The 14103-nt window shown below is 44.8% G+C and overlaps 2 protein-coding genes across 2 annotated transcripts in view; both read left to right on the forward strand.

The window, feature by feature from the left end:
- FNDC7 (fibronectin type III domain containing 7) overlaps positions 1-5881 on the forward strand; it is a 40969-nt gene extending 35088 nt beyond the window's left edge. The window contains exon 12 of the mRNA XM_027772275.1: positions 5628-5881. Coding sequence (XP_027628076.1) covers positions 5628-5881 — 254 coding nt within the window. The remainder of the gene's footprint in view (positions 1-5627) is intronic.
- An 8053-nt stretch (positions 5882-13934) lies between these two features.
- STXBP3 (syntaxin binding protein 3) overlaps positions 13935-14103 on the forward strand; it is a 75648-nt gene continuing 75479 nt past the window's right edge. Inside the window, exon 1 of the mRNA XM_027772281.1 lies at positions 13935-14095. Within this exon, the coding sequence (XP_027628082.1) occupies positions 14047-14095 (49 nt within the window). The 5' untranslated portion in view covers positions 13935-14046. The remainder of the gene's footprint in view (positions 14096-14103) is intronic.

The raw sequence follows: 14103 nt of genomic DNA on the forward strand, positions 1-14103 counted from the left end.
TTAAAGCAAAACTCTCTTAAAAAAAAAAAAAAAAAAGAGAAGCCAATTCCCAGGGACAGCAGGTGACACGGTGGTTAAGGCAATGTGGTTAAGGCAATGGACTTGCACATGGCCGACCATAGTTTGAGTCCTGAACCTGGCAGCTGGCTTTCTCACTTTCCTTCTCTCTCTCTGTCTTCCTCTGGTCAAACTAAAAATAATAATAATAATAAATAAAATTAAATAAATAATGATTAAAAAGAGAGCGAGAGAAGCCAGACCCCACATGGCGACTACAGTTCAGAGTTCCTGTGCAGCCAGCCTAAAACATGCAGAAAAGGAAGCACGGTGTGAGCAGACCCTGTGGAGAGTGCTTGTCTCTCTCTTTCTCCTGATCTCCCTCTCTGTCTCACAGGCACACACACGTGCTCTATCATGAATAAAGGAAAACAATTATTTTTAAAAATCTCTAGGGCTGACCCCACAACACAATGCTTAGAACATTGTGCGCCGGTAGCCGGATACCACCTGGCTGGCTGCCGCTGGAGTTCCAGCCCCGGGAAATACATGCTGGGTGAATGGTTATGTGCACTCTACATACTGCCAGGACAGAGATGAGGAGGAGGAGGGACTGAGCATGACCATGCCCTACTGGGAGCCTCTCTGTCTCTCTCTCTCTCTCCCTCTCCCTCTCTTTCTCTCTCTGGCAAGTGTGTGAGCTCTTTTCCAATTGAAGAAGAAAAAACCACCTCTCGACATGGGAGCCGACAGAGGTGCAATGGTCATGTGATGCTCTTTGAGTTTGACCTACGTGGGAAGGCGCCAGACTGAAATTCCTGAACGTACTAGCCAAGCATGTGCCCATGATCTGGAGCTAGCTGAAGTTAGGGGTAAAGTGTAGTGTGATGATCTCTTGGGGCTATCAGTCTGTCTGTCTGTCTCTTTCAAAAAGAAAGAAACTTCAAAAAGAGAAGAAAATCTCCCTAAATAGAAGGGACCATAAGCCCTGGTCTTCAGTGAAGGTGTTTGGACCGAGGTCTGTATTCTTTTTTTTTTTTTTTTCGAGAGAAATTTTTGCTATATGGGGTGTGTGCTCTGTAGAGAGACAGAAAGCAAGAAATCACCCTCCCAGTCGGGATGGCCACACTGTAATCCCTCTTCCTCTATTCTCCCCTCAGGATTTTGGGCACACATGCACATGCACCTGGCATGAGTTTTAAGCCGCTGGGTCTGGGACTCGAACTATGGACGATTACATGGGAGTCCAATGACATAACCATTCTGCCATCTACTGGTCCCAGATCGAGGTCTGTATTCTTAGAACCTATTTCCAGTGCTATGGCTATTTTTAATTAGTATTCTCTAGTACTGAAGACTGGGACAGAAGTGTCTTGGGGCTCCCAGAAGGAGAGAATTGTTTATGTTTTTTGTTTTCTGATTTTTTTTTTAAAGTTTTCACTATAGGAAGCATGTCCTCACCAGAAAACAGAGAACAAGAGAGAAAGAGAAAGGGAAGGTGAGAAATCATTCCCCTGCCCCAGAATGGGGGGAAGATGGCCACACCCGAATCCCTTTTCCTCCATTCTCCTCTGAGGACTTTGGATACGCACACAAATGTGTTTTTCAAGCCACTGGGTCTAGGATTTGAACAGAGCAGCTGGCCATGTGGGATCTAACACCTTTACCGCCAAGCCACCTGCTGGCTCTAGGAATGGTGTTTTATACCTTGACTTTCTCTAAGATTTTGTTTAACAAAAGAGTTACAATGCTTTTTAAAAAAATTAAAAAGCATGAAAACCACTTCTCTTAGACCCTGCTATTCATCAGCATCATCAGAGAGCCTGCAACAAAGAATCAATCTCAGAGATGGACAGGTGGCACAGTAGTAAGATGCTGGACTCCCACACGCCCACCAGGTTTGGGATACGGACCTGACGGCTTGAAAATCACAGCAGGAGCATGCGTGCCCAAAATCTCGGGAGGAAAATGGAGACGGGATTGCAGCATGGCCATTCCCCCAGGGGGTGATTTCTCACGTTCCCTCTCACTGTCTCTCTCTCTGTCTCTCTCTGGTGAGTGTGCATGTCCTATGGCAAAAACCTTAAGGATAAAAAAAAGAATCCGTCTCAGGCCCTATCCTGACCTACTAAATTCCCAGGTGATTCATATGTGTATTCAGGTGTGAGAAGCACTGCTTAGGTGGTAGTTTTCAAACTTTGGTGTGTTTCAGAATTTCCTTGAGAGTTAACCAAGAATGCAGAGTCCTAGACCCTTCCTATCCCATTAGAATGTTTTTAAATTTCTTTTTATTTTCAGGGTTCATTTATTTATTTTTTTATACTTCTTTTATGAGCAAGACAGAGAAGACAGACACTCTCTGTAGGATCTTACTTCCACAATCCACCCCAGCTCTGCCAGCCCCAGATAATGGACACGGTGCTCTGGCTTGTTCAGGGAGTTCTCGGGACACAAACCTGGACCTTTCCCATGCTGGTTAGCCTCAAAGAGCATTGCCACAACTCTGGGCCCCTGGCCCGTCCCCTGAGCCCTCCCAGTGATTCTGGTACATAGTTTGCTGCTGTAGGTCACTGCTATCCCTCCTTCTGTCCCTCGAGGCTGCAATTTATCCTACTTCTCCCTTCCTTAGCAAGGCTTAGTCTTCAGCCAAAAATCTGCCCCTTTCTTGAAGTAGATCCTTGAAGGATATATCCATTATATCTAGAAGGCCGTTACAATCATATGGAATGCATTAAATTCTAATCGCTGTGTCTAATTTCAGCATATCTCCTCCTGTACATAGAACAAGTCAAACCAGGACCCTGGCTGACATGAGCCTCTGGATACACTTTCTTTCTCTCTGTGGCCTTTCTTTCTCTGGTCAAACTAAAATGAATGAATGAATAAATATATTCTTTAAAAACTATGTATTTAATTTTATTTATTTATTCATTCATTCATTTTAATTTGACCAGAGAGAGAGAGAAAGTGAGAAAGCAAGCCACCAGGTCCGGGGCTCAAAACCATGGTCAGCCATGTGGAAGCGTCCAGTGCCCCAACCACCATGTCATCTGTTGGTCCCCAATAAATAATTATTTAAAAAAGAAAAAAGAACTCTCTCTCTCTCTTGCTCTCTAATGTGCCAGATGGCATGTGTGCTTGTTAGAGGCAGAGAAAGAGCAGGAGAAAGCATTTTCCAATGAAGCATGTTTATACCGTAATCTCTTCTTGATTTCTCTATCTGTTTTGAGCATGCACTCACACATAGTGAGTGTACTTTTCAATCCAGTAGGTCCAAGATTTGAAACACACGGTCAGCCACGTGGGATCTGGCTCCCTTAAACCACTAGGCCAGGGGGTGGCCCTAAATGGAATTTTTCTTTTTTTAAGAGAGATTTTTGCTATAGGGTGTATGCACTTGCCAAAAGACAGAAATACAGAAAGTGAAAAATCCCCCCCTCCCCGGGGTGGTGATGTCCATGCCACAATTCCTTCTCCTCCATTCTCCGCTTGGGATCTTGGGCATGTATGCACATGCTCCTGGGGTGAGTTTCAGCCATCGGGTCTGGGACTTGAACCACAGTCAGCTACGTGGGAGTCCAGTGACATAACCATTATGCCATCTGGTTCCCCAAATGGATTTTTAAAGTGATAGATCTGGATTTAAATCCTTCACTGTTAGTCAACTCGTATTAATTCTCTCTAAACCTCATCTGAAAATTGAGACAAGTAATAATCACCTCATAAAATATAATATGGGCTGGGGCCTGAATGTGGTATGGTGGTTAAGGGTGCTGGACTCCCACATGGCAACCTTGGTCCGAGTCCCGGACCTGGTGGCTGGCTTTCTCACTTTCTCTTTCCCATTACAGACACCAGTTACTTTTAGATGTTATTAATGTGATTGTATGAATTGCTTCTTTAGAAGTCACCCCTAATACACAGCAGATACTCTAGAGAACACACCGACCATTAAGACCAATATTTGTTTTTTGTTACTTAGAAAAATTAGAGTTCATGTTAACAAATACAACTCTTTATATGTTCCACTCTTTTAAAATATAAATGCTGGTGCCAGCAGGTGGTGTAGTCGTTAAGGAGCTGGATTACCACATGACCGACTGCAGTTTGAGTCCTGGACCCATTGACTTGAAACTCACACTGGGCACGTGGACACGTGTGGCCAAAATTCTGAGAGGAGACTGGAGGAGAAGAGATTGTGGGTGACCATCCCCCGAGGGGTGATTTCTTGCTTCTGTCTGTCTGACTGTTTCTCTGGTGACCACACATGCCCTTAGCAAAAAAATCTCTCTCAAAAAAAGAAAAAAGAAAGAAATGCAATTTCTGGACCTTCACTACGGACCTACCAAATCAAGATTTCTGGGGATGGAGTCCAGCCATCTTTGTTTCAATAAGCCCTTCAAGTTACTCTGATGCATGCTAGCATTTGAGAATTGCCGCTCTCATTTGTGAAAGTGCCTTTGATACTGGGCATTTGATGTAGTTGGGAGGGAAAGGAAAACTATCTACTTCAGGTGGCAGAGCTCTCAGATAGGCTGGAGGGGTCAGTGCCTGACGTCCTTCCACGGGGCACCCACTTTTCTTCGACATCCAGCTTGTTTTGGTGTCACCTGTTCATCCCACGGAACTTTTTAGAAAGTTTCCTGCAGCTTCCTTGGCAATTGAACAGGTTTATGTTCTCCGTACACAATTCCCTAAATCAGTAAAATTTTGAAGCTCCCCAAGGAACGTAGCAAGTTAGCCTAAAGTTTGAGAAAAAAGGTTTTTGGCCTGGATCAGTAGCCTGAGCTCCTGGTAGTATTCATTCCATGACACAGGAGGGAGACTATCCTGGTTACTCAGCAATGCTAGTCTGATTGGATCAGTAGCCTGAGCTCCTGGGAGGATTCATTCCATGACACAGGAGGGAGACCATCCTGGTTACTCAGCAATGCTAGTCTGATTGAACAGCTTGCCCTTTGAACAGTTCAGAGTATCTTAGCTCCCTGCTTACTTGACGTGAAGTGCTGCAAAAATAGCATTTTAAATAAAAATACTAATAAAAATCCAGTGATATGTGTGCTATTGGGTTTAAGAAAATGTCCACATATTTAATGTGTGTCTGCCTTTTCCCTTCCTTACCCTTTGCAGTGATTTACAGAGGGAAGAGAAATGCAGAATAACACAGGAAACTTCCTAAAAACAGAGTGAGTAATGTAAATAGATTTTTTGTGCCCCCCCAAAACACATACTTCCATCCCTCCTCCAAGTTTTGTCTTTGTTTTCAAAATCCTTCTCTCTCTCTCTTTTTTTTTTTTTTTTTTTTCTTTTTTTTTTTTTTTTTTTTTGCAGGATCTCTCAGATTCTTAGTGATTAGAGAAGAAAGAGACCTATTAGAATACAAATGCCTCCAAGATAGGAAGAGTTCCTTTGGCCTTTAGAAGAACAACTCTGATTCATTTTCTGAGGACAAGGTCAGGGGTCCCTACCTGCATGGGAGTTTAAGATCTGCCGTGGAGAGGATGCTATTGAGAAATGGATCCAGAAATTCTTCTGGAACACTGCCAGAGAGAGCCAGTGCACCATGCTTCCTGGAAACATGCAGGTCTAGGTCTGCGTAGCAGAAATCCTCCCTGAGATTTTACATCCAGACCCACCACAGACTCGAACATACCACTTCATGAGGCTTTCACCCATAGTAGCAGGTGCCACTCAGCCCCCGAGCCATTCAGGGTCAAGCCACCCGCACAGAGACAACACTCGACCCAAGACAGGTCTCCACCAGGCCTTCAGCATGGGTGGGATCGCGGGAGCTCCAGGCAACCTGCAGTCACCAACACCCTCATCTCACACGAGGAGGGAAGCGGAGCTGCTGGCAGGGTCTCCGAGCCGAAGTGTCGAGTGATGCGACTTCCACTGGAGCGTCTGGGAAAGCAGAGGTGCTGGCTTGTTGCTGGAAGTCTTGTTGTCATGTTTTGTGAGTGAGCAAAGATGTAGAATGCAGTGACAGCCAAGGACAAAGCCTCGGACGTGGCAGGTTGACATACGTGCAGCTTGTCACGGGAAGACCGTCCACCTCATTGGCTATGTCCATCAGTCACTTGGTAACTTTTTTCATCTTTGAAGAGGAAAGGCAATGATACATAACAGAAATCTGTTGTACCTGGAAAAATGTTTGTCCTTCTAATACCAGTAGCCCTATTAAAAAATAATGGGGGTTGTGTAACACATACACACACACACGCACGCACACACACACACATAGAGCTACAGTGCCTACTCCTCAACAGCATGGCTATGCAGCCAAGTGTGGACAGTTAGGAACAGCCATAACACTGCTCAGAGGGAATTGGAGTGTAGAGTTAGGCTTGAGGTGAGCGGGAGGAGGGAGGACAAATTTGCCAATCTTTCTTTTTCATATTTTGTGGTAACCTCCTATCAAAATACGCTGCAAGAGAGAAAGTGGTATGCTTTCTCTGGAAGACTGACCCAGAGGTACACAATGTGTCACTGATAAGAGCTCTTGGAAAGAAGACAAGCCAAAGCCTTCGATCTCTAGAAATGAGGTTTGATGCATCAAAGAGCACACCAGCAGGTGGTGTAGTGGTTAATACATTAGACTTCTGCATGGTCAACTGTGGTTTGAGTCCCAGACCCAGCAGCCTGAAAATCACGTGGGGGGCATGCATGTGTGTCCAAAATTCCTAGAGGAGAATGAAGGAGAAGGGATTGTGGCCTGGCTATCCCCCCTGGGGGGTGGTTTCTCACTTTTTCTCTCTCTGACGCTGTCTGTCTCTCTCTGGTGAGCACACAAGCCCTATGGCAAAAGCCTAAAAAAAGGCGGGGGGAGGGGAGTAGCAGGTAGTCTGGTGGTAGATGTGCTGGACTCCCATTTGACTAACTGCAGTTCAAGTCTTGGACCTGGTGGACTGCTTTCTCACTTTCTCTCTCTCTCTGTCTTCTCTAGTAAGTGTGTTCTCCCTATTGCAAATTTACAGTCTGATAATAATGTTAAATAAAATAAAATAAATAATTCTTTTCAAAATGAAGAAAAAGAACACATACAGAGGAGGGCTGCATTTAGTTTACTTTTATTCCTGAACCCCAGTGAATGAACAGGACTTGAGCTGGGGACCTGGGCTTTTCTGGGGGAGCGTATTTCTTATATCGATTCTCAGGTATAATTGCTGGAGATTCAATTTCAGTAGGTCTGCAACCAGACCTGGGAGTCTGTAGTTTTAACAAGCTCACCCAGTAATTCTGACGTGTGGCCCAGTATGGGAACCTTAAAGGGCTTGCATAGGTGCGCTTCTCCTGGGAAGAAAACTTCAGTGGTGAGAGGCTGATAGAGATCTAAGCTCTGTGGTCTGCAATGAAAGATTGGTGAGATCTGAGGGGCCCAGAGCAGGTCTGAGCCCTGACAGCAGCCATGATGGTATAGATTGGACCGGGTTCTGTGGTCCAAAGCCTGTGAAAGACTATGTGCTGAGCCTGGTGGCTGGCAGGGTGTGCCCTCTGAGTAGGCCCGTGCCCGTGGCTGATTGGAACAATCAAAGAGCCCAGGGCAAAGGCCAAATGGAAGGCCTAGATCCCAGAGACCCAGAGGCTGGGATCATTTCCTTAATGCCCTGCAAACCACAGGGCACAGAGTCCATTTTAGCTAGGCTATCGAAGGCTGAACTGCCTTAGAATTCCATAGAAGATAATGTATATAATTATACCCACACTGGGTATAGATAAAATCACTTTATTTAACATGAATACAGCACATGGGTTTCTAAGTGCTTTCTGCGTACTCATTTCATTCTTACAGTAACCCCACAAGCAAGGTAATAATGTTGTCCCCTTTATCTAAATGTAAAAAGAGGCTCAAAATGGTCAAGTAGCTCCCCTACAGTCACATGGCTAACCAGTTCAAGCAAGAATTTTCAGGGAGCAAAGTAAGTAATTAGCATTGATTAGAACTATTAATCTGTGCTATCTTTTTAAAAAGCCTATTGATTATTTTATTTTATTTTTAGAGAGATTTTTGCCATAGGGTGTGTGCACTTGCCGGAGAGTCAGAATTGGAAAGTGAAAAATCACCCTTTGGGGGGATGGCCATGCCACAGTCCCTTCCCCTCCATCCTCCTCCCAAGATCTTTGGCACACATGTACACATGCCCAGCATAAGTTTCCAGCCACCAAGTCTGAGACTTGAACCATGGTCAACCATGTGGGAGTCCAGTGCTAAAACCACTACACCACCTGCTGACTCCAAAATGTCTATTTAGTTATCTCTTCCATGAATCAGAGGGTGAGAGAGATAAAGAGAGAAACAGAGTAAGAACAGAGCATCCTCAACAAGGTCCCAGCATTGAGATCTACCCCACCCTCAGCCTGCCCCAGATCATGGGCACGCATGGGAATGCTCGGTGTACTCAGGGAGGTCTCTGTGTGCGATCCAGGAGCCCTCCCACATGGGTCAGCCTCACAGAGCATTGTGTTTTCCTACTGTGTCACCATCCGGCCCCCATAATCAATGATACCTTTATGTAACATATTTTTTAGATTATCATGCTTAAGTCATCAATTATCAGTAAGGACAACCTGGAAATAGAGAGTAAGCGATCTGCTCTAACTCAAGGACTTGTATACTCATTTAGCCGTCAGGGTTTTATTTTTTGTTTTATTTTTTCTTTTTCATTTGTTGTTGTTTTTAGTTTTTGCTATAGGGTGTGTGTGTGCACCGAAGTGAGTGAGATAGAGAGGGAAAGTGAGAAATCATCCCCCATGGGTCTGGGACGTGAACCACGGTCAACCATGTGGGAGTCCAGTGACATAACCATTATGCCATCTGCTGGTCCCAAGATTTTGCGTAATTTCTTTAATCTCTGAGCCTCAATTTTCTTTTTTTGAAAATGGTAATGAAGGTATCAGCAGTTAGCGTAATGGCTATGTCGCTGGACTCTCATGTAGTCGATCATGGATCAAGTGTCGGACCTGGTCACTTCAACTCGTGCCGGGCATGTGTGTGCATGTGCCCAAGATCTCGAGAAGAGAATGGAGGAGAAGGGATTGTGGCATGGCCATCCCCCCTGGGGGGTGATTTCTCACTTTCTGTCTCTTTGTCTCTGTCTTTCTGGCTAGCGTACGTGCCCTGTAGCAAAAAAAAAAAAGAAAGAAAGAAAGAGAGAAAGAAAGAAAGAAAGAAAGAAAGAAAGAAAGAAAGAAAGAAACAGAAGAAAGCAAGAAAGCAAGAAAGCAAGAAAGAAAGAAAGAAAGAAAGTGGCAATGAAGATTGCCTATGCTTACTCCACTATTCCAATGCTGTGACCCTGGAATCTGACCTTTAGGAACAAGAGTTGTAATGCAGCTCATGAGATCAAAGTCAAACTCCCAACGTCATTCTACTCAAGGGTAAGAAATGGAGGCACCTCACCCATCTTATTCTCCGTCATAGTTTAACCCTACAGGGCAATGGGCTCCACATCAGAAAGACGAGTCTATGTTTTTCTATAGATTGAGGCTTCACCTTGTTGTACTAAGCAGAACCTGGTTTAAATTGAAAAAAGGTCCAGCCTCAGTGATACAGGTAGTAGCTTACTGGACTGCAGTGTTGGAAGCCATGTGACTTACAGGTTCAGATCCCAAGTGGATCAGAAACACACGAGGCATGCACACTCAAGATCCTGACTAGCTGGAGGCCGGGGGATCACAGCGTGATCAGACTCTATTTAGGGTGGACTCTATTTAGGTCTCTCTCCTTCCTTTGCTCTCGCTCAAGAAATAAGTAAAATAACATTGAAAAGGGAGAGGGAAATAATATGTGCATTTGTTTAGAATTCTGGGCAACTCAGTACACTTAGCGTAGTTTAAAATGAGGCCAGGACTCCAGCTTCCAGTCTCATACCAGCCTTTCAGAAAACCCATTCATGCCATAGGTTGTGACCAAAGCCATTTTATGGCACTTAATCTCTTCCTTTTCCTTTGGTCCTAAAAATTGCAGGTTATCCCACAGACTGCTCTGTTGTTTTCCATGTAGCCCAAACCTGATGATTGTTCCCACTCTACCACTAGCTGTGCAAGCTTGCCAAGTTACTTAATTTCACTAAGCTTCAGGATTCCTTTAGGATCAGTGAAATAATACACTTAGCAAAGTGCCTGGCACATAGTCAGTATTCAGTAAATGTTAGACAATATGATTAGTAGTAGTGACTAACCATTTCTGCTTCCCAATGTGATCAATCTGAATCTTTAGAACCTCTGAGTCTTTGCCAATCCTTCTTCAAAAGCCTACTGTCTGCCAATGCATATAGTGGTTATATCATGTAAGGCAGTAATGTTATAACGTGCTATTTAAGAGGAGTCAGATCCCACGTGGTGACCGTGGCTTGAATCCCCAGCCTGGTCAGCCAGAAACAAGCCAGGGAGGTGCCAAATGCCCAAAATCTAATGGGCTGGAGAACTTGAGGAAGCGGATTGCAGTGACACCAAACCCTTCGGAGGGTCCTCTCTTTCTCTCTTTCTCTTACATGTGCACGTATGCTCTATCATGACTAAAGAAAATAAATAAAAATTTAAAACACATGTACAAGGTAGAGTCAGCAAGTGGTATAGTGGCTAAGGTAGCTAGATCTCACGAGGCCAATTGCACGGTTCAAGTTCTGGAATCCGCAGCTTGAAAAACACAGCGGGTACATGTGTGCACCTGCTCAAAATCCCAAAAGGAGGGAGAAATGGAGGAGAAGGGATTATGGCATGGCCACCCCCCTGAGGGTGCTCTCTCTCTTTTCTCCCTTCTCTGCCTCTCTACAGCAAGCACACATGCCCTATAACAAAAAGAAAAAAATGAGGGACCAGCAGGTGGTGTGGTGATTAAGGCACTGGACACTCCCACACGGCTGACCATGGTTTGAGTCCCGGACCTGGTGACCTGCTGTCTCACTCTCTCTCTCTCTCCTTCTCTGTGTGTGTGTGTGTGTGTGTGTCTGGTCAAATTAAAATAAATGAATTAATAAATAAAATTAAATAAATAATTATTTTTTAAAAAGAGTGTGTGTGTGTGTGTGTGTGTGTATAAAATGGTTGACACAGGGCTCTCAGCAATTAAACCAATCTTATTGATGATTGGTTACTTTGTTGCTTTTTATTGAGCAGAGAGATTTTTGCTATAGTGCATGAGTGCTCTCAGGAGAGACAGAGTGACAGAAAGTGAGAAATCATCCCCCAGGGGGAAGGTCATGCCACAACCCCTTTTCCTCCAGTCTCCTCTCTGGAGCTTGGGCATACACACGATCGTGTCCGGTGTGAGTTTTAAGCTGCCAGATCCAGGACTCGAACTGCTGTGGACTACATAGGAGTCCAGCGATGTAACCATTATGCCACCTGCTGGTCCCATGATTGGTTACTTTGATTTCAAGTCCTTAAAAAAACTCTCTCAATAAACAAATCTCTGCCTAAACTTTCTAAGTGTGACCTGAAGTTACCTTCTCTGTAATCAACATTTTGTCTTTAATTCATTATTTCTTCTATGCCTGTGAGTGTGAGAGAGTACACACCCATCAGGGTCCTGACTCCACAATCCACCCCCAGCTTTAGCCCAGCCTGGATCATGGGCAGGTAGGTCTCTGGGCCCTAATGGGAATCTTTCCACAAGTCAGCTTTGACAATTTTTAACAGTAATCTGTTATTTTTCTTAATTTTAAAAATTATTATTTTAAATCACTGTACATTTTTACAGCATACAAAATAAATTTTGCCACCTTGAATACACTGCATATTGGCCCAGTCAAAGATATTATCATACACATTATTATCAGCAGAAAACTCTGCACTTTTGTGTCCATTAAATGTTCCTCTCCTTTCCCCCCTTGTTTTCCTCACCCCCCCATTGCCCACCCTTCTCCTGCACTCTTTAGTTTGCTATTATTATTATTTTTTAATTTCAAGAAAAGCAATTTTAGCTTTAATGAATCAAGATTTAAAAAAAAAGTTAAGGGACCAGCAGTCAGTGTAATGGCTATGTCATTGGACTCCCACATAATTGACCGCGGTTCACATCCCGGACTGGGTGGCTTAAAACTCACGCCAGGCACGTGTGCATGCGTGCCCAAAATTCCGAGAGGAGAATGGAGGAGAAGGAATTGTGGCATGGCCATCCCCCCCAGGGGGTGATTTCTCACTTTCTGTCTCTGTCTCTCTCTGCTTGTCTGGCAAGCACACACGCCCTATAGCAAAAAACCTCTCCAAAAAAAAAGTTTAAAAAATTTGCTTAAGACTAAAAGCTAGGAACCAGGTTAGGATTCTGTCCAAACAGTAGGTAGATACTAAAAACTAAGGGGAAAAAATGCATAAAGCTAAAATCTAGTAACAATTGCACTATAGTTTTTTTTTTTTGAAACATTTTTTTCTCCCTTCATTACTCCTTGTACCAAAAATAAGTATAAACTAACTTATTTGAGAAAAAAAATTTTTAAGGAAGATTTTTGCTGTAGGGCATGTGTGCTTGCAGGAGAGAGAGAGAGAGACAGAGAGACAAAAAGTGAGAAAATCACCCCCTCAGGGAGGATGGCCAGGCCCTCAATCCCTTCTCCATTTTTCTTTTGGGATTTTGGGCATGTACACACATGCACCTGGCATGAGTTTCTTTCTTTCTTTTTTTTAGAGATTCTTTTCTGTAGGGCACATGCACTCGCCAGAAAGAAAGAGAGACAGAGAGACAGGAAGCGAGACATCACCGCCCAGGGGGGATGGCCACGCTGCAATTCCTTCTCCTCTGTTCTGCCCTTGGAATACTTGGGCATGCACGCACATGTGCCTGGCATGAGTCTAAGCCACCGGGTCTGGGACTCAAACCCTGGTAGACTACATGTAAGTCCAGCAACATAGCCACTATGCTAACTGCTGGCCCCACCTCGCATGAGTTTCAAGCCTCCAAGTCTGCGACTCAAACTGGGGTTGCCTATATGGGAGTCTAGGGACATAATTGTTACGCCATCTGCTGGTCCCTATTTTTCTTAATTAAAAAAAAATAAATTGCCAGAAGACACGTGCTCACTGGAGAGAGACAGAGAGAGAGAGAGAGAGAGAGAGAGGGAGGGAGAGAAAGCAGCTCCCAAGGGGAATAGCCACCCTGCGATCTCTTCTCCTCCATTTCTCTCACCTTTCTGGACTTAGGGCATGCACATATACCAGGAATGTTTTTTCAAGCTGCCAGGTCCAGGATTTGAAGTGCTCAGTTGCCCATATGGGATCTGGCATCTTTGAACCACCATGCCACTGGCTGATCCTTAACATTTTAATTTTTCTGAGAAATTTTTGCTATAGGGCATGTGTGTCCACTGGACAGAGAGACAGAAGGTGAGAAATTGGATTTGGGGCATGCACATACAGCTCAGAATGTTTCAAGCTGCCGGGTTTGGGACTCTAACTACAGTCCTCTATGTGGGAGTTCAGCGCCTTAGCCATTATACTACCTGCTAGTCCCAACGATTTTTTAAAAATAAATTTTGTGTACAATTGAGACGTACAACCTGATGTCATAAGATACATATAGATAGGAAAAAGAACTACTGTAGCGGAGTACATTAACATCCATCACCTCACGGAATTACTGCTCTTGTGGGACGAGAAGCCGAAAAGTGAACAAAATAAACATTTGTGGGAAACAAATTTCCCATTAGATAGTTGAGCTGGCTACTGGGTGAAGTTATGAATCGCTTCGCAAAGCGAAGAATCCTTTTGTAGAGCGAAAGTTCCTCCTCCCTCAAGAATGCAGAAATGTGGGATTTTACAGGTATGCACGCACCCGGCCAGCGGGTTGGCCCATCTTCCCGATTCCTGTGTGAGCGCACCCTTCCGCTAGGGGCCGCCCGACTGCCGATGGCGAGTCCACCCGCACTGCGCAGTCGCGGTCCAAGGGTGGGCGGTAATCCCCTAGCTGACGCGCGTGATGTCACCGGAGGGCGCGGTCCTCGGGAGGGGGCGGGGCTTTCCGTTCAGCGAAGGGCAGGGCTATCCCGCGCTGCTTCCCTGGCCAAAGTAGGTCGGGAGTGGGAGGCGGTGGCTGCTTCCCCTAGTGTTGGGAAGATGGCGCCGCCGGTGACGGAACGGGGACTGAAGGGCGTCGTGTGGGAGAGGGGGGGC

The sequence above is a fragment of the Tupaia chinensis genome, unplaced genomic scaffold (genome assembly GCF_000334495.1).
Source record: "Tupaia chinensis unplaced genomic scaffold, TupChi_1.0 Scaffold000270_1, whole genome shotgun sequence".
Lineage (NCBI taxonomy): Eukaryota > Metazoa > Chordata > Mammalia > Scandentia > Tupaiidae > Tupaia > Tupaia belangeri.